The sequence below is a fragment of the Dipteris shenzhenensis genome, chromosome 18, assembly GCF_047967505.1.
Source record: "Dipteris shenzhenensis isolate YYH24624 ecotype China chromosome 18, Dip_SZ_1.0, whole genome shotgun sequence".
Classification (NCBI taxonomy): Eukaryota; Viridiplantae; Streptophyta; class Polypodiopsida; order Gleicheniales; family Dipteridaceae; genus Dipteris; species Dipteris shenzhenensis.
Window position 1 is genome coordinate 36,263,484 of NC_141613.1, and position 26,998 is coordinate 36,290,481.

Sequence of the window (26,998 nt, forward strand, 5' to 3'; positions counted from 1 at the left end):
TGGCCATAGCAGAGTTAGCGGATCAAGACAAGAATATAATATGCATTGTGCCGAAACACCAAGATATACAGAACTACTTGGCTCCGTCAGCTTTGATGGTGAGCAAATTGAATTTTGTATCAATCTATCAGGTGTTTATAGAGATCCACAGGCATTCCACATTCTTAATAGTGTTGATCCAAACTCTCATCTTCGACCAAAAGGCAAGTATGAGCAGGGAACTTAGACTGATTCACCTTGTTCTCCTAAGATGATACCAAGGGGAAGCAAAAACTCAAAATATTGTGATGAAGCATGAACGAAACAGATGTAAGTAGAATATTCTACTGGAGGGGAAGTATTGTACTTAGTATGTGAGGGATTAGTAGCAAAGAATAATTCGTAAGTAATCCCGAACTGATAATACTGAAGTGGCATGAGGAAAGAACTAGGCTCTGATACCAAAAGTAAAATATTATCAATGGCATGAGGAAAGAACTAGGCTCTGATACCAAAAGTAAAATGTATGTAAGAAACGGAGTGCAAGAAGTGTAGAACATAGTGCAAGAAGAGTTGAATGGAGCAAAAGTCGACAATTGTTTAGAAAAATGGTAAATAGGCCACACATCAGCACCATGAGCATGAGGGTAGCCAAGATGTATAGCACGATGACCAACATGCTTACTTGATGGGTGTACGTCTAAAGAAAATCGATTTGTAAAAACTCAAGCATCAAAATCGCTCAGCATTTACGTATATCGCAACAATTAAAATACAGCACTAAAAGTTCTATATTATAAAAATGAAGGCAAAAACAATAGTCATTTTCAAATACGAAATACAACATGCTAACTTGTATAATTCATCGCATCATCTCCAAAATCCATTAACAAAATTGATACATGTCATTACAATATATGTCATAGAACCTATACGGGAACTAGAGTCTTCGCAACTGAGGATTCGCAAAAAATGTTGCTCCGATGCTAAGAACGTCGTACAATTGCTTGTCGTACAATTGCTTGACCTGAGGAGCATTACAAAATGGACATGCACTCTTGACCTTTAATGTATTTTCCAGGCATACCAGGTGACATCGATGGTGGCATGAGAGCGCATAGTATCCGGCCATCGAATCGAAGTGATCTTGGCATATTGGACATAAAGGCCCATCATCCACAAAGGTAATACACATCGGATGTTAGAGTTAGCTCAAATGTCCACCTCTCATGTAACCCACCAATATTCTGTGTACCCAATGTTGTAAGGCCCCCATATGAGGAGAAGCCATGATGGGTATCAGATATTGGGAGGGATCCCCAGTTTAGACACTGGAAGGGGTCTTAGAGTAGACCAGATGGTTATGAGATGGCTTAGGAGCCAAGAGTAGATACCCGTCTGCACAAAGGGGGGGTTCGGGGGGGCGATAGCCCCCCCGATAGCAGGGGGTCCGGGGGGCGCAGGCCCCCGGTGGGGGTCTGGGGGCAAAGCCCCCAGCGGCAGGGTCCGGGGGCGATCCTTCATGCGCGACGGCATGTTTTCTGAAGGGTCGGTGGTCTTCCAGGCCGACTGTCTATTAGGCCGACTGCCTATTACAGGGCCGACCGTCAACCACTTACACTATATAAGTGGCCACCCCCTATCATCAGATCACCAGTTCTTCACGCTCATAGTCCTCCGTCCAGCATCTGTCTAGATCACCATCGAAGCTCTGTCTGTAGAGCGCACGGGTGGACAGCCAACCATCAGTTGTATCAGCAGTTTGGTATATCAGAATTTTTTGTATTCTCTCCAGCTTTCCATTGTGCACTTGCGTTTTGTTGTTATCTTCCGCTGCGTACTATTTTCTTACATCGGAAGGGTGGAGGGTTTTCTGACAGCCACGCCCAAGTTACAAACATGACCTCTATCTTCAATGTGTTGGAGTCTAGCTTGTGCATCTCGCGCTTGCTAAGAATACACAGCAGAGATGCGACATTGCTCCTCGTAGGCATTTTTGAGTTCTTGTTTTTGTCCAGTCTGTTGGAGCATTACATTCATACGATTCACTTTAGTAAGAAACTGTTTCTTCTCACTCATCACCCATCGATATTCAGACATAGCATCATGCACTATGATGCTTGGAAACGTGAGACCTTCCCTTGTAGCACTTTGCGGTGCAGGCTTTGGACCCTCTGCACCATCAACCCCCCTATATACCTTCATCTCCCACGGCTTCATGCACATTCATAAATAGTTTAAAGCTTGTCATAGAAACTATATAGATGCAAAACATGGCTAATGACTACACTATGTATGATATAACAACTATGAGCATAGATGGAACAAAATGGCATGTACTTCACTCACTTGAAGTCGAGCTTCCCACATTAGCAAGTGGTGATGCAACGATGGGGATAGCGGTAGCGGTGACTATCCTTGGTTGGGATGACTTTTTGCTACGTATTTTGGGTTGGGAGGCAAAGTCTACAGGCACGTCGAGCACAAACTTTGCATACAACATCTTTGCAAAGTAGAGTGTCACAGCTTCGCTATGAGGCTTATTTGATTTTGATCATGCAATGAATATAATATGCATTCTCCCTCATAGTTGGATGGTGACAGTTTTTTATGGACCACCGTCCATGTGAGGCGACATCGCCGCAATCCCACACAAGTGCCATGTCATTGTACGAGACCATTGTGTTGATGCGGTCGTACTTCAACCATTCGGATCATGAAAGACGCTTGCGTTGGCAATTGTGCAATCCTCATCTCTTGTTGTTGGTAGGAGGGTAGCCATCAGCCATGCCCATTATGTGTTTCATTGCTTGCATCCTCCTCACGTTTGGGTCCTAGGAGGCGTATGTAGCTTGCATTGATTGTTGCGACGAGGATGCCATGGTGAGTGAGAGAGCAAGTGAAGATCTAACAACCATGCCAAAATCGAGTGAGCAACGTGTTATTGAAGCATTTAATTATAATCTACTCACATGAAAATTACAAGATCTGAGAATTTACCCAACTATTTTGATTGTGGATTGATCAAATTGTACAAATAGTGCTAGAAAACTCTGGAAAATTATTACATTTGTTTTAAATAATCATGTCATAGTGATTTTTAAAGATACATGTCATAGTAATTTTTAAATCCATGTCTACAATTATACAAGAAAATTACAAGTTTGATAATCCAAATTGCGATCATATGGGTGAAGCTCAAAAAATATGTAGCTTATGTTCAACCACATGTCTTCATTTCCTCATTGGGTCGCATTGCCACATCCTCCTTTACATTGAAACTATGCATTTTTGTCAAAATTGCTCCCATGGTAGGTCTCTCATTTGGATCAATCCTACATAGCGAGTTTCCACAATCAGCCAAGAGCTTGACTACAATTTCTCCCTTCATCGAGTTGTCACTAAGAACTTCTACAGCATCTATGAGAAAGTTGGCAATTTTTCTAAATAGGCAAGCAACAACAAAACAATCTAACTCTCGTGCCCATGTGCCCCTAGGATTTGTACATGTAGTTGTACTAGCATATATTTTCGATGCTAACCATGGAAATGCCTTTGGAGGAGCATAAGTTAGGTCTTGTGGATATCTACTTTTGGTCTAGTTGAGGCTTCTTCCCCAATCAATAATCCCAACTCGGACAGGCTTGTTATCTCCCATGAAGTCTAGCATCTAGTGGGTCACTTGCAAATCAATGTGCGCATACCTTTGTTCGTGAACTGCTCTCAAACCACTAGCAATAGCAGCAGCAATGAAAAATCCATGGTGACAGAACAACCTTGCTTGCAACTTGGTGAGTGGAGAGTTCCAGTGAAAGTGAGGTTCTTCTCTAGGATGTGTGGTCTTAACCCATCTCACATATGTCCTACAAGGGTCTTCTCTAGGATATGTGGTGTTAACCCATCTCACATTTGTCCCGCAATGCTGTGGGAGACATATCAGCATATTGTGCACACTTCCACCATTGAAAAATGGAGTGATGACTCAAAGGTCTTGAGTGTATGAGTACCCCAATACTTGATAGACAACTCTATGGACCACTGCCATTGCTAGCTCATTCTTTAGTGCTAGATGAGCATGGGCATCGTCTCTATTACTGTTCTTGCCAACATACCACCATGTTGGCCTAAGACCTAGCACACCCACAACCTGTATCCGCAATACCTTCCCTTGTCCTCCATTTCCCACTAGTTTGTGCAAGGTTAGTGCTTTCAATGGAAAGTGTACTATGTGGGAGTACATGTCTACAAATGCAGTACATTGTTTTATCTGTGCTCTCCCTTCAACTTGGGTTGGATTGGCATTTTCTTGTAACTCACTAGCCATCTTTCTCATAGGGACCAAGGAATTGGATGTTGCCTTTCTAACAAACCCTTGCTCCTTCGTGTTTTTTCTACAATTAAAAATCTACAATGCCTTCCATTCAGACATCTAGAGTGCAAGCTTCTCTTCTCCATTGACACGCAAGGATACATTGGTCACCTTTGTAGTTTTAAGGCTTGTACAAAGTGTCATGGCCATTCCTATTTGCATGTTTAGAAGGCCACTGAGGCATTTTTTGTACGCCCATGCATGATGCATGGGCAAAACATGGAAATATGGCTTATTAACCATGCAAATGGTACTCAATGGGAATGATACTTTACAAAGGCCTTAATGTATATGAGCTTAATACTGGTGCAAAGTACCATGCCCACCACATCTCATTTGCATCCCTAGAATGCCTCTGATGCATTTCTGTGTATGCCCATGCATGATGCCCATGAGGGTGTGATTTTTTGGTGAGCTTTTTGTCATGAGCTTTTTTTTAATTTTCAAGAATATTGTGAGCTTTTCATTCACCTGAGAGAGAGAGAGGGGGGGGGGTCATGGAGTGGGGTGGGTGGAAAGTTTGGGTTGTGGTTGCAGTTAAGAGGAGAGAGGGGGGGGAGGGGAGATAAAGGAAAAGGGGAGGGATGGGTGCATGGGTAAAGTGGCATGGAGAAGGGAGGGGAGGGGAGTTGGAACATATATTCATTATCATAGTTAGAGGGGGAACTTATAAGGTATGCAAAGAGGAGTGCAAGGAGGAGAGAGAGGATGAGGAATGTGAAAGTTATGTTCATCTACTAAATGTAAAGGGGAAGGGAGAGCATATGGGAAATTTGTTCATTTTCAAATTGTATAATTTGATAGATTTGACCTCATATTTGGATTCCTCGTCGAATTCCGGTCATTTTGAGTACCAACATGATCATATTCCGATAAAAATTGGAAAAATGGTGTTTTTGTCATGAATTCATTTTGGCCTGTTTTGGGCCTATTTTGAGTCTGCGCTAGCATGAATTCATTTTGGCCTGTTTTGGGCCTATTTTGAGTCTGCGAAAATAGGCCCAAAACAGGCCAAAATGACAAAAACACCATTTTTCCAAATTTTATCGCAATATGGTCATGTTGGTACTCAAAATGATCGGAATTCGACGAGGAATCCAAATATGAGGTTAAAAATTTCAAATTATACACTTTTAAAATGAACATATCTCCCATAGTTCCTCCCTTCTACTTTGAATATGGACATATCTTCCATAATTTTTTGCCTCCTACTGCCACTCATATCCGCCCCCCCCTTGTGCATAGTATACACTCTTCCACCCCTTCCACATGCTATGAAAATGAATATATCCTATATCCTCTCCCCCTCTTTCTAACCTCCCCATCTTTCTTATAACAAAAACATGTATGGATTTCTAAAAAAAGCTCGCAAAAACAAAGGAAATGGTAAAAAAGCTCACATTAAAAAGCTCGCCAAAAGATTTTTCCCCATGATGCATGGACAAAAACATGGAAATATGGCTTCTTGACAATGCAAATAGTACCCAATGGGAATGATACTCTATGTGGGCCTTAAAGTAGGTAAGTTTAATGTTTGTGTAAAGTATCATACATTGGGTCCAATTTTCATGCTTAGAAGACCACAGAGGCATTTCTTTGTACGCCCATGCATGATGCATGGGCAAAAACATGGAAATATGGATTCTTGACCATGTGAATAGTATTGATGGGCATGATACTTTGAAAGAGCCTTAAAGTAGGTGATTCTAAGGCATGTGCAAAGTATCATGGCCATCAGGCCTCATTTGCATGGCTAGAAGTCCACTGAGGCATTTTTCAGTACACGCATGCATGATGCATCGTCCAAAACATGGAAATATGGCTTCGTAACCACACAAACGGTACCTGATGGACATGATACTTTTTAACAGCCTTAAATTAGGTTCTTTTAAGGCTTTTGCAAAGTATCATGGCCATCAGTTCTCATTTTCATGTTTAGAAGACCACGGATGAATTTTTTCACTTCACATGCATGATGCATGGTCGAAAACATGAAAATACGGCTTCTTGACCATCTAAATGGTACCTGATGGGCATGGTAATCTGCACATGCCTTCAAGTAGGTAATTTTAAGGCTTGTACAAAGTATCATGGCCATCATCACCTATTTACATGTTTAGAAGGCCACTGAGGCATTTTTTAAGGGTTTTTTTTAATGTTTTTTTTTTAAGTCCTTTTAAATCGTATTTAATTCCATAAATCCCAAATTAATTCTTTAAAAACTTTATTTCTTATCAGGTCAAAGATGACATGATAAACCTACTACCTTCCACAAGGGACTTTACCAATCCCTTATGAGATATGATCTAATCACATAAGGGACCTCTAAACTCCTCTATGGGATTGCAAATCCCTCATGGGACATGGATCAAATCTCATAAGGGACCCAAAAACTCCTATGTGGGACTTCAAATTCCATGAGGGACCCCAAACTCCTATATGTAACATTAAATCCCTCGTAGGATATGGATTAGATCTCATAAGAGACTTTGAAATCCCTATGTGGGACTTGAAATCTCATAAGGGACCCAAAAACTCCTATGTGCGACTTCAAATTCCATAAGGAATTTCCAAACTCCTACACAGGACTTTAAATATCCCATTTGGAAATTCAGATATTCCATGTGGGATATTGATTCACTCTCAAAGTGGACTTTTAAAATTGTATGTGGGACTTTAAATATGATGTTTAGGACTTCAAACATTCCATGTGGGATATTGATCCATTTTTATATGCGAGTACCAAACTTACATAACCCTTTAAATAACAAGATTTCAAATCTCTTCAAATAACCCTTTTGGAAATTCAAACATTCCATGTGGGATATTTATTTTCTCCCAAATTGGGCTTTTAAACATGTATGCTAGACTTTAAATTGATCTTTAGAACTTCAAAGATTCCTTGTGGGATATTGATCTAGTCCTATATGGGAGTATCAAAGTGAATGTGGGACTTTGAATGTCATGTTCGATAAGATTTAAAATATTCTTGCAGGATTTTAATTTAATCCATCAAGGGCTATTGGCTAAAGACTTAAAATATTCACATGGGATATTGATTCAAATGTTATGTTTAAGAGTTCAAATATTCATGCGGGATGTTGATTCAAATTTCATGTTTCAGACTTCAAAAATTCACGTGGGATATTGATTTAAATGTCATGTATGATGTTTAAGACATCATATTTGGGGGCTTCAAATTTCATGTTCAAGACTTCAAATTCATGTTTAAGACTTCAAGTGTTCACATAGTATAGTGATTTAATCCATCAAGGTCTAGTATTGTTTTATTTCCATAAGGGAGTTCTAACTACCATGCAAGAGATGATGAATAAAGGAGGAAATCCCATGATCAAACTTCAACTCCCATGAGGAAGCTTGAAGTCCCATTTGGAAGCTAGAAATTCCTTAAAAAGGATATGGATAGGATATATTATTTAGAGATTTTTTAATATGGGGAGGTTTATTTCCATAAGGGAGTTCCAAGTACCATGTAAGAGATGACACAAAAAGGATCAAATCCTATGAGGGAACATGAAGTCCCATATGGAAGATAGAAATGCCTAAAAAGGGATATGGATAGAATATATTATTTATGGATTTTTTGTATTGGGAGGGCTTAATATTTTATTTATTTTCCCCTTTCAAACGTTTTCAATGCTTGCAAGATTATAAAGAACATACTTATACAAATTATATCACCAAGCCAAAGAACTAAAAAGTGTAAGTACTTGATGAGGAGCTTGTGAATTGATTCAATATTTTAAATAAATCATTCTAGTTGTATTTTTTCTTAGTTCTTTTATGATGGATTGGTTCTTATAAAAAATCCCATCAACAATATCGTGTATTAACATATAGCAATGCTTGGATACCAGAAACCTATATTTTTGTTATACGATATCCAGGTGTTATGACGTTAAGTGTCCTATGATCAGGTCCCTTCTTCTAAATCTAATAGGTGTCATTTCCCTTCTCACTTTTCATTAGTTTTGTGATTGTTGTTGTTTGAAAGAATATTCAAAAGCTCCTCAATTTGGCCTTGTAGCTTTTTTTGGCTCAAAGAGCCTAGGACTAGATCTAAACCAAGAAAGACATATAGGATCCTCTCCAAAATGACAACCTAAAGGCACTACAAGAAAACTAGGTAGAAATGGAAATAGGAAATGGCACAAAATTTTTATTTTTGCAATTTCTTATGTATGAAAAGGCAACCATTTGTCAAAGTGCCATATATTTGTACAAATGGCAGCTACAAATGGCAACCAATTCTTGAACTGCCATTTCTTGGGAAGAAATAGCAATAGGAAATGGCAACCTTTTCTTGTAATAGTTTGCCATTTTTTAGCAATAAATGACAACACAAATTTGCAACAATTTCTTGACTTCCATTTCTTATGAAGAAATGGCAGCACAAAATGGCAACCATTTCTTGCATCATGCATGCGTGTTAAAAATATGCATCAATGTGCTTTTATCATCTTTGTGTGTGTGTCCAATGGGTATGATACTTTGCAAAGTACTTAATGAGAGTAACATAGTTTTGGTTGCAAATTTTGATGTGGATTACATATCATTTGGATAGTTGGGCATGCATATTTTCACAATTCTTACCATGCATCGTAGTTTTAACAATATGAATTGGTACACTTCTAGAATATGTTTCACATTCCTTGATGAGAGTAAGAACCTTGCGCTTGAAATTTTTTATTTTGGTTTGGATATCATTTACATGATAGGGCATGCGTATAACCACATTTAATACCTTGCATCATGCACGAATGCCAAAAACATGCATCAATGTGTGTTTACCATATGTGTGGGTGTCTAATGGGTATAGGCCTTATTGATAGTAATATCATTTTCCTCACAAATTTGATATGGATTGGGTACCATTTGCATGGTTGGGCATGTGTATTTGCAAAATTTTAACATGCAGCATGCATGGAGTTAAAAACATGCATCGCTATGCTTCTAGCATATGTGCATGGGTTTGATGGGTATAATACTTTGCAAAGGCCTTAATTAGAGTAATATACTTTCTATTTCAAAGTTTTATGTGGATCCAATGTCATTTCCATTGTTGGCCTTGCATATTTCCACAATTCTTACCACTCGTCATGCATGATTGTTAGAAATAAGCTTCGGTCTGGTTCTAGTATATAAGTATGTGTGTCCAATATATATGTTACTTTTAAAAGGCCTTAGGAAGATTCAAAACCTTTTCTTATAAGTTTTGATGTGGATATGATATCATTTTCATGTTCAAGCATGTGTATTTTCACATTTTAGACCATGCACCGTCCATGAGTGCTAAGAATATGCATTGGTGTGCTTCTAGCATATGTGTGTATGTACAATGGGTATCATTACTTTAAATAGGACTTAACAAGAGTAGTATCCATGTTCTTGTAAATTTTTTGTGGATCAAGTGTAATTTGCATAGTCAAGCATGTGAATTTCCACAATTCTTACCATGCATCGTCCATGAGTGTTAAAAATATGCACCAGTATGCTTCTAGCATATGTACATGTGGTTAATGGCTATGATACTTTGTGGAGGTTTTAATGATATTAAGATCCTTTTTTTTGCAAGTAAAATCGAATATCATTTTCATGTTGGGTTATGTGTATTTCCACAATTCTTACGATGCACAGCATAGGAGCCCATTTTCACATTCTTACCACCATGCATCGTATAGGAATGCTAAAAATGTGCATCGATGTTCTTCTAGCATAAGTGTCTATGTTTGATAGATGTGATACTCTATGTAGGATCTAATGATAGTAGGATCCTTGTTCTTGCAAATTGTGATGTGGATTAGATTTCATTTTCATGGTTCGGCATGTGCAAGTGCAAAAAATGTGCATCAATGTGCTTCTAGCATATGTGTGTGTCTCCGATGGGTATGATACTTTGTAAGGATTTAATGAGAGGAATATCCTTTCTCTTGAAAAGTCTCATGTGGGTTAGGTATCATTTTCATGGTCATGCATAAGTATTTGTACAATTCTTACCATGTGTCATGCAAGTGTTAAAAACATGCATCGTGTGTGCTTCTAGCATATGTGTGTAAGTATGATAGGCATGATACTTTGAATAGGCCTCAATGAGAGTATGTTTCTTATTCTTGCAGAGTTTTATCTAAATTGGACATCATTTTCATGGTTGGGCATGTGTATAGCCACAATTCTTACCGTGCATCGTGCATGAGCATTAATAAATATGCATAAGCATTCTTCTAGCCTTTGTGAGTGTGTGTTGCTTTGAATAGTCCTTAGTGAGAGTAACATCATTCTTCTTGCAAATTCTAATGTGTATCAGATAGCATCCGCATGGTTGGGCATACATATTTTGAAAATTCTTACCATGGATCGTGCATGAGTGCTAAAAATATAAACTAGTGTATCTCTAGCATATTTTTCTATGTCTAATGGGTATGATACTTGTATAGGCCTTAGTTAGAGTAATATATTTTATCTTTCAAAACTTCATGTAGATTGGGTATCATTTGCATGGTCAAGCATACGTACACAATTCTTACATGCATTGCGCATGAGTAATAAAAATATGCATCGGTGTGCATGCATGTATGTCTTTGATGGATAGAATAGTATGAACAGACCTTGAAGAGAGTAATTTCCATGTTCTTTTGTGTGAATAGGGTATCATTTGCATGGTTGTGCGTGCGTATTTTCACGTTTCTTTACTAGCATGTGTTGTGTATGCATGCCAAAATATGTATCAATGTGCTTCTAGCATATTTATATGTTCTCGATGGATGTGATAGTTTTCACAAGAGTTAATGAGAGTAATATCCTTGTGATTTAAAATTTTGATACAGATTTGATATCATTTATGTGTTCGAACATGTGCATCTCCACAATTCTTACCATGCATCATGCATGAGTGTTTAAATGTGCTATTGTTGCACACAATCTAGCATTCCATAATCGCATGAAACATATAGAGGTGGACTGTCATTTCATCTGCAAAAGCTGATTAGAGCAGATGGTAGAGCTTGTTCACTATTCAACAAAGGAGAATGTAGCTAATCTCTTGACAAAGGCATTGTCTTGGAGCAGCTTGAATATCTTCTTTAGCTTGTGTATATTGGCCCACAGCAGACACTAAGAGGGGGTTGAAATAGGGCAGTGCCTCCTTGTGAGCTCCTTTGCTGGGACATTAGGGCTGCCAAGATTTTTGTATTTAGGTGTTATTTTGCCCTAGTTTTTGGTCGGAACCTGAGAGTAATCCTTTTAGATTTAGTAGAGTCTGAAGACCCTGCTATTTGCAGCAAGTTGTTGCAGATTGTGGCAACCTTATTAGCTACCTCGGGCTACCTGGAGTAGTCCAAACAAAGGCCTAGTAGTAGGGCATTTTATAGGCTAGCAACCAGGTGTTATAGACCTGGTCTATACTAGTTGACAAGCCAATTAGGCCTGGTTTGTACCAATTGACTAGCCAACCAAGTTGGTCAGCTAACCGACTACTTGAGTCGGCTAGTTCTGGCCGGCTATATAACCCCTCCATTTGTGTCACTCCTACATTCATCAGCCTCTCCTACAAATTGTTTCCTACCTACCCTGTCTACCTAAGCCTCTCCTGCAGGCTTGTGGAGCAAAATTTCTGGTGTAGCCTTCAGTTTTTTCTGGAACTCTAAAGTGAATTTTTGATGCAACAATATATTTTCAGTTCTGAACACTATGTTTTTGTCAGTTATTTGCAAGTTGAATTTCTTTATGCACATAGTAGTGCGGATTATTTCCTAGGCAAATCTCTCTTCTACTTTATACACTCTAAATTGGATTGTTTCTGACCAAATAGGCATGTGTGTTATTATACCAAGCTCTAGTATCATGTTAAGACCTAAAGTGATTTTCTCAACTTATAGGTTGGTACTATTTGAATGTGCATATAATTGCATTGTGTAGTTTTGTAGGATGTTATCGTGATCAAAACCTACCATTGGTGGACTTTGTTTTGAAAATTTGATCAAGTATTTATGTGTAACTTATAAGAATATTGTTGCTATCCTAACTTAATGGTTTATGCCCTTCACGATATGTTTCAATATGATTGAAGTCCTTGAATTGATTATCTAGATCTACATGCCATGTACATGGTTGAGTTGCTCCATGTATAATATGAGATGCTCTCATCACAACATATCTGGTACGATGGGGTGCTCAAGATAGTGGGAATATGTGGGCCCTCTAGGGTGGTGATAATTGGGCTAGGGATTGCAAGGTGGTTGACTTGGAGAACAAGTGGTAATGATGAGGGTAGGGCTATATTGATACAAACTATCAAAATACTCCAAGGTTCTTGATTATGTATAGGGTTGTTTGAGTAATTAGCACTAGATCTTGTTGTTTTACTGATGGGGTCATTGGTGCAAGTGCAATAGAAGGAATCACGCTCCTTCAAGGTCTCTATTGGTAGGGTGGAGTTGCTTTTAAGTTATATATCTGAAGTCCCAGTTACAGTTTTTTCAATCCAACATGATTTTTTGTAAAAAGAAATTTATATGGGATTTAGTCTTACTTTTTTTTTTCGTAGCAGGTTGATTTTTGAGGAGAAGGTGGCAATCTCTATGGATCAAAGCATCAACCTAGGGGTGCAAACTATAGTCTATCTCCTAGCTAGACGGTGAGATAGGAAGGACAACCATTCTTGAGATAGGATGGTAGTTTGAGTTCTTAGTTTAAACGCTTTAGTTTCAAATGGTGTGGTTGTGGAATCTCTTATAATAGAGATAAATCTTTAGCAATGTGTAATGCCTCTCTTTTCTCTCTCTCTCTCCCCCTCTTGCCCCTTCTTTTGATTGTTTTGCAAAAATTTTATGAGTCTCTTCTAATATTTGGTAGAGAAAGCATCTTGGTTTTTAATTTTGTCTTGTGGGAAATAAATATTTTGGGTTGTGTGAAGTTAGCCATGACTCCACAATCATACGTGACTCTCTTTGAATCGATGAATTCTGCATGCAAATGTCGTTCATATGACCCTAATGAGAGTGCTCTCAACGGAAGCAAGAACGGAAGAGGGAGAGAGAGAAACAGAGAGCCACACAAGCTTTGGTGGGTGCAGAACCACCCTAATCTTCTTTTTCATTCATTTATATATGTGTTTGAGTATTGTACATAATCGGGGTAAAGGCACACTGACCTTTAACCCCCACAACCTCCCACTTAAAGGACAATGTGCCTTTAAGGGAGAACAACCAGTGAGCATACTATCGAATGCCCATCAATACATGACAATACTCAAACCGCTGACTAGGTAGACTCTTCATCAGCATATCTGCAGGGTTATCATCTATATGAACCTTGACAAGCTCTATGCGCTTGTCCTCAAGTACCTCCCTCAAGTACCTCCCTGATGAAATGGTACGTGACCTCAATGTGTTTGGTCTTTGCATGAAAGACCAGATTCCATGCTAGCTGAATAGCACTCATGGAATCACTATGCAATGTCGGTACACCTGTATGAATCCCCAAATCTCCCACTATCGGATCAAGCCATATAGCCTCCTTGCAACCCTCTGTGGCTGCAACATACTCAGCCTCTGTGGTAGACAAAGCAACGCACTTCTGTGCGCGAGACATCCACGACACTGCACCACCTGCAAAGGTGAACACATAACCAGAAGTGGATCTCCTACTATCCACATGCCCTACATAGTCTGAATCTGTGTACCCAAGTACATGCATGTCTCCTCTACCAAAGCAGATGCACATCTCCTTGGTACCCTTCATGTACCTCATGATGCACTTAACTACCTCCCAATGCCTCTTTCTTGGATTAGCCATATACCGGCTAACAACTCCCACTGCAAATGCAATGTTTGGTCTAGTAGCTATCATAGCATACATAAGACTCCCAACTGCTGATGCATAAGGAACCTTGGCCATCATGGCCCTTTCCTCATCTGATTTGGGACTATGTGTATGACTCAGTTTCACATATGGAGGCAATGGAGTACTCACTGCCTTCCCCCCCTCCATATTGAAATGCTGCAATACTTTTGTAACATACTCTTTTTGTGAAAGCCAAAGGAGTTTCCTACTCCGATCACGCGTGATGCGCATACCAAGAATATGACCTGCAAGTCCCAAATCCTTCATATCAAAGGCCTCATGCAACTTGGCCTTTAATGCATCTAGCTCGTAAGTATTCTTGCTAGCCAATAGCATATCATCCACATATAGTGCCAGGTGTGCATACCAAGAATATGACCTGCAAGTCCCAAATCCTTCATATCAAATGCCTCATGCAACTTGGCCTTTAATGCATCTAGCTCATAAGTATTCTTGCTAGCCAATAGCATATCATCCACATATAGTGCCAGGATTATCAGGCTACTATCCTTAGCCCTTTTAGTGTAGAGGCAGTGATCAATTTCACTCCTTCTAAAACCCTGGGACCAAATGAAAGCATCAAACTTCTGATACTATTCTCTAGGTGCTTGCTTAAGACCATAGAGACTCTTCTTCAGCTTGCAAACTAAATGCTCTTTGCCCTTTTCTTCAAAGCCTTCCGGCTGCACCATGTAAATTTCCTCATGCAAATCCCCATGCAAGAAAGCTGTCTTGACATCCATCTGCATAAGCTCCATATCCTCTGCTGCCACTAGTCCAAGCATGCATCTAAGTGTGGTCATCTTCACAACCGGAGAGAATATCTCATCAAATTCCACACCATTCTCTTGCTTGAACCCTTTAGCGACCAAACGGGCCTTGTACCTAGGCACATCATCACCTGTGACCTTCATCTTGTAGACCCATTTACATGGCAATGCTTTCTTTCCATGTGGCAAAGAAACCAAGTCCCAAGTCTTATTCTTCATAAGTGAACTCATCTCTGATTGCATAGCATACTCCCACTTGCGTTGATCCTCACGCATCATAGCCTCTCTGTAGCAAGAAGGCCCCCCGTAATCAGTAAGCATCACATAGTCTACTCCTAGAACAAACCTATCAGGCGGTCTAGACACTCTAGATGATTTTCTCAAGAGCATTTCAGCTTGCTGTCCCACCTGCATATCAGCCACATTTGGCTCATCATTTCCACCAATAGATGATCCATCATCTACCCTTGATTGTATTCATGTGGGAGTACTTGGTGGTACCATTTCTTGCACATTTGGTGCATGGACACCTTGCTGTCTATCAACATATCAGGTGGATTCACATCCTGGAAAGTGATCCTCCTCATTTCCACATCCCTCATGGGTGCCTTATGCATCTTCTTCTCATTGAAGACTATATCATGGCTGCGTATGATCTTCTTTGCTTCTGGATCCTAGAGACGATAGCCCATCTCTCCACTTTCACCATAACCCAGAAAGATGAATTTCTTAGACTTAGGATCTAGCTTCTTTCAAAGCTCTTTTGGCACATGTGCATATGCCTCACACCCAAATATACGCAAATGAGAGTAAGAGGGCTTCTTGCCACTCCATGCCTCTTCAGGAATACCACCATCCAAACTCTTACTAGGTGATCTATTGATCACATGCACTGTAGTCTTCATTACCTCAGCCCAAAAACCACCAAAAAGACTTGCATTGGAAAGCATGCATTGCAACCTTTCTTGAATGGTACGGTTCATCTTTTCTGCAACTGGATTTTGCTCTGGAGTACGAGGGGATGTGAGCTCCCTCTTAATCCCACGTGTATCACAGAAATGCTGAAAGTCATGAGAGAGATACTCTCCACCATTGTCAGTCCCTAGGCATTTAAGCGTTCTACCTGACTAATTCTCAACCAAGGCCATCCATTTCTGAAATACCTGGAACACATCACTCTTTGAGCTATAACATAAGCCCACACTTTCCTAGTTGCATCATCAATGAATGTCACATAGTATTCAACCCCGCCTAATGACCGTGTAGGCATGGGACCACATACGTCTGAATCCACCAAATCAAGCTTTTCAAACTCTTTCTTTCCCCTTCTTTTATGGGCTGATTTAGTCTGCTTCCCATAGAGACAGTGCTCACAAAATTCAAAATCAGAGAAACTCAAATGCAGTACATAACCCAAACGGCATAAGAGTTTCATTCAATTCTGGCTCATGTGCCCCAACCTGCAATGCCACAAAGAAGTGCTTGGCTGCTCGGTTATTGCAACAACATGATCAAATACCTTTGATACATGTAAGGGATACAAAGTCCCACACTTGGCACCCCTAGCCAAAAGCATAGAGCCCTTCTAAACTTTCCAACTCTGAAAGCCAAAAGTGGTGTGAAAACCAGCATCATCTAGCTGACCCACTGAAATAAGACTCTTGGTCAACTTAGGCATATGTCTCACATGTTTCACAATAAATGCAGACCCATTTGCAAAAGAAAACTTTATGTCACCTACTCCCACTATGTCACATGCATAGTCATTTCCAAGATGCACACAACCTGTCTTTCCACTGTCATAAGTGGAGAACCATTCCGTATGGGGAGTAACATGGAATGAAGCACCAGAATCCAAAATCCAATCCTGGGAACATGCATCATCTGAAGTGGTAAGCAACTCTGCAGATAAACTAGACATGAAGAGAACATCATTGTCACTATCATGTGTGACTGCATTGATCTCCTCGATCTTCACTTTTCCTTTGTCCTCCCTTGGACTCTCTTCCTTCTGATTTGCACCCCAATTTGCATTCTTTTTCTTATCCTTTTGCTCTCTTTTCAGCTCTTGTAGCAATCCTTTTCCATATGGCCCTTCTTGCCACAGTGGTAACACTCAATGTTCCGTGCCCTGGATTTGCTACGAGACTTCCCTCTTTCTTGGGACTTCCCCCTGAACTGTGATCTGCCCCTTTGCACATTTAAGGCTGCATCCTGCTTGTTGTCGTCCATAGACTTTCGTCTAATTTCCTCGACCAACCAGCTACCCACAACATCATCAAATTTCAGTACTCCACCAGGTGCAGAGTTACTGACAGCTGTACGGAAGGTATCCCATGAGGATGGCAATGAACATAAGAGAAATATTGCCTTAGTCTCCGCATCAAAATTCATCTTCTGAGCCTGAAGCTGGCTGAAAATAATATTGAATTCATTCAAGTGAGAAGCAATGGAGACCCCTTCCTTCATCTGCAGCTCAAACAACCTCTTCATGAGGTAAACTTTATTAGAGGCAGTTTCCTTCTCATAAGTGGCACACAGTTTCTTCCACAAATCTTCCGTAGTTTGCTCATTTACTACTGTGAAATAAACTGACTCTGCAAGATGAAGTCTAATAGTAGATTTTGCTAATGCATCCAACTCATTCCAATCATCCTCAGACATATTTACAGGCTTAGCTTCAATCCCTGCCAAGGGTTTAATCTGCTTCTTTTGAATAAGAACATCCCTTATTTGTTCTTTCCACAAAGAAAAGTTTGTCCCATCAAACTTTTTAATGCTTAAAATCTCCTTTTCAGACATGGAAGAGGATGCCATGATGCAAATGAAGCAAAAATCCCAAATGCTAGTGCCTACAAGAGAGAATCACACCAAATACCAGGTGCACCCAAATGTGTATGCCACAATAGAGTGAAATATCACCAAAACTCATGTCTCAAAGCATCTGACTCATGTGCATATACTATGCATCCATATGAGCAAATCTGGCCCAAAAGAAAATGCCAACTGCAATGGCAATCCAAAATGCCAATAAGTGCCAAATGACTCAAGCATAAACATCAGCCACTGGCATATGCATTAATAATATCTCATCCAAGAGAGCATAGCACTATCAGTGCATCACCTGCAATGTGTCAAAGCTGTCCCTCAGCATAAAATAGCATCCATGTGCAAAGCGTCCATAAAAATAGCATCCCACAAGGCAATATGGGCCTATCAACGCATCCAATAAGGACTGCAATGCATCCAAATGGCCTATAAATCATCCACTGCAACCCAATGCACACCACGAATGAGCGCACACTGCTCAAACTGCAACCAGAGTGATCTGCATAAGGTATGCTCAAGAAATCATGGTCCCACGGTAATGACCGCTACTGAAAATAGAACCTGAGATGCCTCAAAACATGGGCGCCATTGCATAATCGGACTCAGCAAGAAAATCTACAAATATCTCTCTTCTACCAGAACTCCAAAATCCCAACCGATGAGTGAGAAATGGGAGTCAACACTTATCCACTGCCATGTGGCATAAATCTAAGGTTTCAAAACCTTAGAATGAAAAATGCATAACAGAGAGACGAAATCGAATACACAGAGATCTATAACTCTGAAAATCCTCCACTGAATCGCGTAAGAATTGACAAGTAGGGGTTTTTGGGCGTCCGGAACGCAATGGGACAAACTGTTTTGGAAACCGTGGTCTCAATCACTGGGTCCAACACACGGACTAAAAAACGTTTTTGGAAACAAAGCTATTTGTAAACTCCACCGGAGTGCGAATAATGAGCAACATAGAAGTTTTAGGACCTCCTGAGTTCACCGAAACTGACAGATCTGCAAATGGTTGCTCCAAACTTGAGTTCCAACACCCGGGCAGAAAAACGCAGAAATTGACACAGTGAGTCAAAAATCCAATGAAATGATCCCAGATTCAAGAATGAAGGTGTTTCCAAGCTCCTAAAGTGAAGTGGACACCAAAAGCAAGTAATAGTTGCCTCTACAAGTCAATACGGAGTCTCTATCATCAAACGAAACGGGGAAAATCTCAAAAAACGACTTTTTCTTTGAAAACACTTAACAGGCTCTCAAAACCACTTCGCAAAACCAAAGTGACTTTTCCAAAGGTTCCTCCAAGGTCTCTACACACTCGGATGCAAGTAAAGTCACCCACAAAGCTTCCCACAGAGCTGCTGAGTTTCTAAGCATTCACGCACGCTCAGCTAGATCACCCGGGCTCTGATACCAGTTGAGAGTGCTCTCAACGGAAGCAAGAACGGAAGAGGGAGAGAGAGAAACAGAGAGCCACACAAGTTTTGGTGGGTGCAGAACCACCCTAATCTTCTTTTTCATTCATTTATATGTTTGAGTATTGTACATAACCGGGGTAAAGGCACAGTGACCTTTAACCCCCATACCTAATGCACTATACTTTTTGTACTATAAAAGAGCATCATTAAAACGATGAGGATGCATATATTTTATAGCATATATTGCTAGAAATAATTACTTATTTACATCGAGGTAAGAAACTTACATGCATCATACATCAAGATGATAACTCTCACTCGCACTCATTTATTGTCTCTCCATCATGTTCGGCTTTACGTAGAGCCAGTTGTAGCCAATCAAGTGACATGTGAGTGGGGAGAAGGGCGAGATCTTGTGGATATGGTTGCGATCGCTTGTACATTACTCTGAATCTCCTCCTTGCATTTATTGTTTCTGCTTTGGCCGCTTCATATCTCTCAATCCACTTTTGCATCTCCTTACTATTGAGGATACAAAACTTATTGAGCTTCTCCATTTGTTGTTCACTCATCTTTCAATCCCTATTCCTTGGAAAACCTCGCCAATGATGCGATCATCATCCTTGTTATGCCAAGCCTGCAGCATATCAGGATCCATGGATGCAAGAAACTCCATGATGTATACTAATGACTCTTGCACAAGCCATCCCTCTACCATGCTTGCTTCCGGTCTTGCTCTTTACCTGCCTTATATTTTGTGGGAGTGGGGACATGAAATTTTCATTTTTCCCCTTGCATATTTGAAAATTTTTAAGGAAATCCATGCATATTATTTATGGACCTTGTCCCCCCATACCTTGGATTTTGGACAAAGGTAGTAACATATTATATATTGAGTTGGCATCCCAGGAGTATTAGTCGACGTATGATCTCTCTTAGTAACGAGCTTTGGCATACTCGGATAGCCCGAGCACTACAATGCTGGGACCATCACAGTATTAGAGTAGGAACGATTACACTAGTAGACCTATTGATTCTGGCATGAACATGATGATTTCAACATTTTGAGTTGCGTGGAGTAACGTGCCTTTCCCTACTATCTTGTATGCATAATATACGTGTCTTACCAGTATATTGTGAAAATGAACAAAAATAATTGGGTCATCATCTATAGTTGTGTCATCGTGTTTGTCTCTCTAGTATTCTATACACTGTTCTTCCTCCCCACCATATTATTAACTGTTCATATAACTTTGAAGGACAACTTTGCACTTCTTTAGTGATGCAGTACAAAGCCCATGGCAAACTGAAGAGTCCACACACCAGAATGGTGTGGGCATAACAAGGTCACTATAGATCGTGACATGAGGCATTATACGGAGGAAAAAGAGGCAGTGGAAAGTGGGATCGATTGGAGGGAGGGGGTGAGGGAGGGAAAGGAGCATTCAATTCACAATGCAACTACTCCATGAATGTGGAGACTGTGACAAGGCTGCGTATGAGAGTATGATAATATCCGGAATGAGACAATGATACCTCTTGTAGTGTTAGTGGATTATAGAGATAGAGTCTCCTATCGCATTGGTCTGCATCCTTTTATCTTGTACAGACTTTGATGATGGAACGTTTTGTATATGCTTTTGACCTTAGATTTGTAGGAAACCAACGCATATGATTGTGACAAGTGGCGTCATGATGATTGAAAAAACTGGAAACTTGCCTTGAGTAGTTAACTAATCCCTAGTGAACCACTAATCAATTTTGACATTATAATGAGGGAATCATTATCATGAGGGACAAAGAAGTCACAAAAAAGCAAGAGTTTAATTCAAACTGAAATTTCAAATGAGTCAAATCGTGGAGTGCTACTAAAATTACTTCGTGCACCCTTACGCTCTTTGTTTGAGCAGCATAATTGGATATTACGCAACTGTTCAGTAACCTCTCTCATGGAAGGCCTGCTATGCCCCTCATCTGATAAGCACCTCGTGGCAAGCTCTGCTACACAATCAATGGAGCTCATTTCCGTTGAGCCAATGGAGATGTTGAGATGCGAATCTATCAATTGGAAGAAGTCGCCTTTTTCGATTTTGGTGAGACAGACCGAAGCCAGATTGCCTCGCTTAGAAGACACTGGAGACAAGGAGGTTATCAATTCTAATAGTGCTACCCCGAAGCTGTAGACGTCGCTCTTGTCAGTCAGCTGCAGCGTCTCGAAGTATTGGGGGTCCAGATATCCGAATGTGCCCTGCAGTAGCGTGGAGACATGGCTCTGATCGAGTGCCACAAGGCGGGACACACCGAAATCGGCAACTTTTGCGGTCAAGTTATCGTCGAGGAGGACGTTGGAGGACTTGACGTCACGGTGGATGATGGGCGGAGAAGCTGCAGAATGGAGGTAAGCGAGTGCATCCGCGATCTCAAGGGCAATTTGTAAGCGGATGCCCCAGCTCAAGTAGCTGTGGAATTTGCCTTGCAGGTGCTCCGACAACGTGCCGTTGGGAATGTATTCGTAAACGAGAAGGGGAATTTGCGTTTCCAGGCAGCAACCCAGCAGCCGAACGATGTTTCTGTGGCTGACGCTGGATAGAAGGATGATCTCGTTCACAAAACGATCGGGTTCCCCAGGCTGTTGCACACGATTGGACTTCTTGATCGCTACAACTGAACCGTCGTCCATGTTGCCCTTGTACACTGTACCAAAACCACCACTCCCCAATATCCTCTCCTCTGAGAAATTCAACGTAGCCTTTTTTAGTTCACTTTCTGAGTACAATTTGGGAGTTATGTTCCCTGTGACGGAAGACAGAAGCTCTTGTAGCCTGCGACCGCCATGTAGTTCGAAGTATCGTTGCTTCCTGTGCCTTACTTCTCGTAACTTCAAACAGGAGAAAAGCAAGAAGGCAAGGATGGACACAGAAAAGCATGTGGCCAGTGTTGCTGCAGAAGGTAGAAAAATCTCAGCAATATCAGTTTTCGGCTCTCTAATGGCTGTAGGTGGAAATGAAAGATAACAGAAAGCTGTATAGACCTGAAAATGGAGATTACCTATCGCGACATTGCGCCCCATCTGAGATTTGGAAGGTGGGTAGAGCGATGATGCTGGTGCTGGTGCTGAAGCAGGGATGGGGATACACCCAATTCCGTTCTTGTATCCATCTCCCGAGTAACCTTCAGAACAATTGCAGAAATAAGCGGTCCTATTGAGACGAAAACGGACGTCCTCGCATGTTGCATGTTCGGCGCATGCGTATCCCTTTTCTTTACTCACAGTCGAGCAATTCTGGGAGCTATCGTCGAGCATGATACCCCATTCGATCTCCAAACCGTATTCCCCACTTCCAAAGGCTGTTGAGACATGATCTCTGAAATTGCCGATAAGTAATATGGTGGAGAATCCACATCTTTGTCCTCGAGGATCGTCGCCTGGCTCCTTATCTCCGCCTCCCGTGAATTGTAATTGAGTCACTCCCGCTGGAATACTAACAAGGCAGCAGGGTGCAATGCAGAATTCGAGCTGAGTGGAGCCGCAACTGGGGGAACAATCGAAGCTCAAGAGATTATGCTGCGTGGATAGAAGGGGATCATAGACAGAGCCCTCACAGGAGCCATTGGAACCACAACCAAGAACCACGAAGATGTTGTTACTGGATAAGGCGAAGGGACTAGCGAGTTGGCGAGTGAGGGTGAAGGTGAGATGACCGGGGTGGGTGAGGTTGCAGGATTCGGCCTTGAGGTCTGTGGAATTGATGAGGAGGCTACCGGGAGAGATATGGAGGATCTGAAACTGGCCAGAATCGGTGAGGAGGAAGGGGGAGTTGTTGGTGCAGAGGATGGGGAAGGGAGGGAGGCCACAGAGAGAGTCGGAGATCCAGAAGGGGTAAGGGATGGCGATGCCTCCACAGGTCCTACTGCAGTCGATCAGCTCCTCCACAGCTCCTACTGTATTATTGAGTTGGCTGCTGCAAACTAAGTATAAGACCACAACAAGGATGGCAATTGGCATCAGGGAGCTCGGCATGATCTTAACGAATCGTTCTCACAGAAGCAGCTAATTGCTTCTGTCTCACGTTGAAATTCTATCTTCATCTCGCTCTCAAGCTCAGCTTCTACGTGCGCTCTTCTCAAATTCGCACTTCTGTCTCACGTTGAAATTCTACCTTCATCTTCTCGCTAGTCTCAAGCTCAGCTTCTACGTACTCTCTTTCGCTCTTCTCAATTTCGCAGTTGATTCTAAATCTCTCTCAAGGCTTGATCACTTTACTGTATCTGTCCTGTCTCTGGGCTCGCCTCCCAAATCGGCGGGTTGCAAAGGTTTTGCCAATTTTTTCAAGTTTTGGACGACGCGATTGCCGGAAGGGATGAGCATGTTCAAAAGTCTTGCGAGCCATTTTCAGAGTTGTTTAATTGCAATCGTATGACTTCCAAGATCCCCCTGTCACGAGGGGCATCTAGGGGTAATAATTTACATGGAAAAAAGCGTTTAGAACTTGCTTCTTAGTTTCATAAAGGTAGGTTCACCAAACGGCGAAATCATTATTGATGTAGATGTTTTGGGTGCAACTAGTTTTAAGATCATGCTCTAAAATTAAGTACCCATTAAGTAGCTAAGTTTTACTAGATTTAACTATAGAGCATGCCTTTTTATGTACTTAGTTCCAGGATTTTTACATTCAATCATGTTTTCACCCTGAGGGTGGGCCATTTATACTCATGGATGATGGTAGGTTCATCAAAATTGTGTAGCCCAAATGCATCTAAATACATAAGGCTATCTAGATTGTGTCTAAACCCATTGCAATGATACATTGAAGATGTCATTTCTAGCAATGATATGGCTACTATGACTCACATAGATGTTACAACAATGTTAAGCACCGCATGACTAAAATTTAAAGGTGAAAAAAATAAAAAGCAAAGTAAAGAACATGTAAATGGACAAAGAAGAAGGGTATTTGTCACTACTACAAGAAGCCGGGTCACTACATTGGTGAATGCAAGAAGAGAATAGCAAAGGAAAATAAAAAGGATTCGGGTATGGCTGTCTCAGATGCATCATCCCCTCATGCACATGAAGGAGCTGATGCTACAACCAACTTTGTAGAAGAGGATTATGCCTTTTTGTCTTGCATTTCAGATTTTCCAGTGGATGGTCCAGATACTACAGCCACTCTTGAGGATGAATCATATGCTCTCCTGACTTGCAACTATGACCCTTTGAAGGATGCTTCTTAGCCTTCACCTTTAGCCTTGTGAGAGGGCTATCCGGAATCAGCTTTATGCTGATGTGTAGGTTGATTTGCATGTTGCTATTGCTACCCTTTCCCTTTGGGCTTGAATTTTGAAAGCATGGCATGCTCGAAGGCCCATGTGGCCATGTTCTTCCTAGTTTGCTCCTCCTGCAATAAGAGTCCTACCAACTCGTGAAAAGAGAGAGGATGGCTACCCCCTCTTAACGACAAATTCAGTGAGGTATGAAAACCGAGATACGACTCGGGAAGAGGATTCAAAGTTACATGAAATCCAAGAGAAAGGTAAGGATCATGCTATGCCTACTGCAACAATGATCAATGTACTAGCTATGGTGGATGCAACTTCACAAGACACTCCATGAGAAATATAGGAAAACTCAAGTCAATGTATTGCAATGTGTGATCAATAGTACAAGAAGGCTTCTTATATAGAGAAAGCCTTTAGAATAGTCAAACCATGTGGGATCCTTTGATCCACATATCATCCAGTGGTGGTCCTTGCTCCACATCTTCACATCATGTAGTCCACATCTGAGGGTGGCTACTTCAATTCTTTCTACACCATACCTTAGCCTCTGATATATGTGCTCATGGCACCATATCTCAACACCTCCCCTTGGTGCCATGATCCATTGGCTACTGCAAGGTGGTCAGATGTGAGTTTACAAATCCATCACCTCCCCTTAGTACATACCTTGCTACTTAAGGTGGTCAAGTGTGGTCTTTACATGTCAATACCTCCCTTGAGTGCTTGCATGACTACTTGTAGGTGGCCAAGTTTGATTACTAGAACATAGGCTAAAGATGGCAAGGTTTGCATCTTAGTACATTTTGTTGTTGTCGCCATTTTGCTCATTACTTGATGATGACTCTCGATTTTTTCTCCTTTGCTTGACTCAGGCTTCATGTTCTTTGAATGATGCTTTGTTCTTGATTTTCTTTGCTTCATTTTGCATGGATGCCATGCTATGTGCTATGGTCATCTCATATGCTTGTGTGTTGTAGAGAGGTCTTACTATTTGAGCTTTTGAGCTTCAATGCCGATAGTGTCTGATTGCATAAATGTGACTTGACAAGCGCGTGGAGCTCAATAAGGTAATCACTTTTCCTTTTTGGAGCGAGTACAAATTCTTTTTGGATTGAAAGTTACAGCGTGTCAAAGTATTTCATCAACAAAGCTGAACGTGATGATGTGGCAGAGGATGTTCACATGCAGCATGCAAAGTTGTGCTTAGCAAGGGAGCATGCTTAGGTGGCACTATGCCATGTGTCATACTATTAGCCACTGACCAAACCTAGCCTGATTTATCTAACCAGCCCTATCTACCATGTGTCAAGTCAACCTTAGAAAAAACCTTTGAAAGAAATTTTTTTACAGTAGGAGCTCAAGGCGACGCAGGTTGTTTGTGTTTAATTCGTGGTTCCTTTATGGTTGGTTGGCCACCTCTATTTTGCTCCACTCAACCTCTCCAAATCGAGGACTTTGATAGCTTCATGCAAGATAGCTCTTGCAGTTTGGATTTTTGAAGCGGCTTTTCTTCAAGCTTCCTCTCCATAGTGATGCCATCGTTTGAGCTCTCCAACTCTACTTCTTCAACCCATTTGTTGACTTGTAGGTGGGTGTCTACTATGACAACTTCATTGCTGAGATCTTGTTTGTCAAGTGTCGGAGATCTTGTCGTTCCATTTTATGATGTGCTTTTGCTTAGGCTGTCTGTGAAGAGGTTGTTGTTGTTGTTGCCACCAAGTTCGCTCTCGACCAATCAGAAGAGGGCCAACGTAACATTGGAAAAATACCAAAAACCATGTAAAAAGATAAAATAAGTCATTCAAAATCTTTTTCTTTTATTACATCTGACATACGTGATCTTCAAAAGATTTTTCTATCCATAATTTGATGACAATAATAGAATCCACTTTGGCCCTTGGGAGATACTCAAGATCTTTCTTAGTGAGAAATTTGGCATTAAGCTTCATGGCATCTACACAAGAACTTGTCATGCCAACCATGCTAGACACAGTGGAAGATGTTTGAATGAGGCACCTGGATGCACATTTTTGGACCCTTGTGCAGAACAGGTGGTGGAAAATAAGAAAAAATGCATTCCCGACCATGCAAGTGAGATTCACTTGGTAAATTTTTTCATACAAGTCGAAAAGTGGGTGAGATTAAGGCTTGTGCAAAGTACCGTACTATCCAATGTGTGAAAGAGATCTCACACACAGTCCTACACTTACACATGAACCTTCCAATGTGAATGAGGAGTTATTACCCTCATTGACAACTTTCTTAGAAGCAACTTGGGCTCAAAAAAGAAGAAGATCTCTAGGACATTGTGTTTTTACTCACATTTTTCTACAAAGAACATATATCACTTTATTACAATCATACAATGAAGTTTGAACATGCGAGAGGCTATAATCAACAAGCAACTTGGGCTCAACAAAACAGAATATCTATAAGACAAGACATTGTGGTCCTACTCACATTTTTCTACAAAGAACATATATCACTTT

The 26,998-nt window shown here is 40.9% G+C and overlaps 1 protein-coding gene across 1 annotated transcript in view; it reads right to left on the reverse strand.

Annotated features, from left to right (window-relative positions):
- LOC147891170 (wall-associated receptor kinase-like 6) overlaps window positions 1-23,346 on the reverse strand; it is a 53,245-nt gene extending 29,899 nt beyond the window's left edge. The window contains exons 1-2 of the mRNA XM_087389171.1: window positions 22,278-23,346; window positions 21,108-22,169 (exon numbers count right to left, since the gene is read on the reverse strand). Coding sequence (XP_087245297.1) covers window positions 21,108-22,169; window positions 22,278-23,250 — 2,035 coding nt within the window. The 5' untranslated portion in view covers window positions 23,251-23,346. The remainder of the gene's footprint in view (window positions 1-21,107; window positions 22,170-22,277) is intronic.
- Between the last annotated feature and the right edge of the window lie 3,652 nt (window positions 23,347-26,998).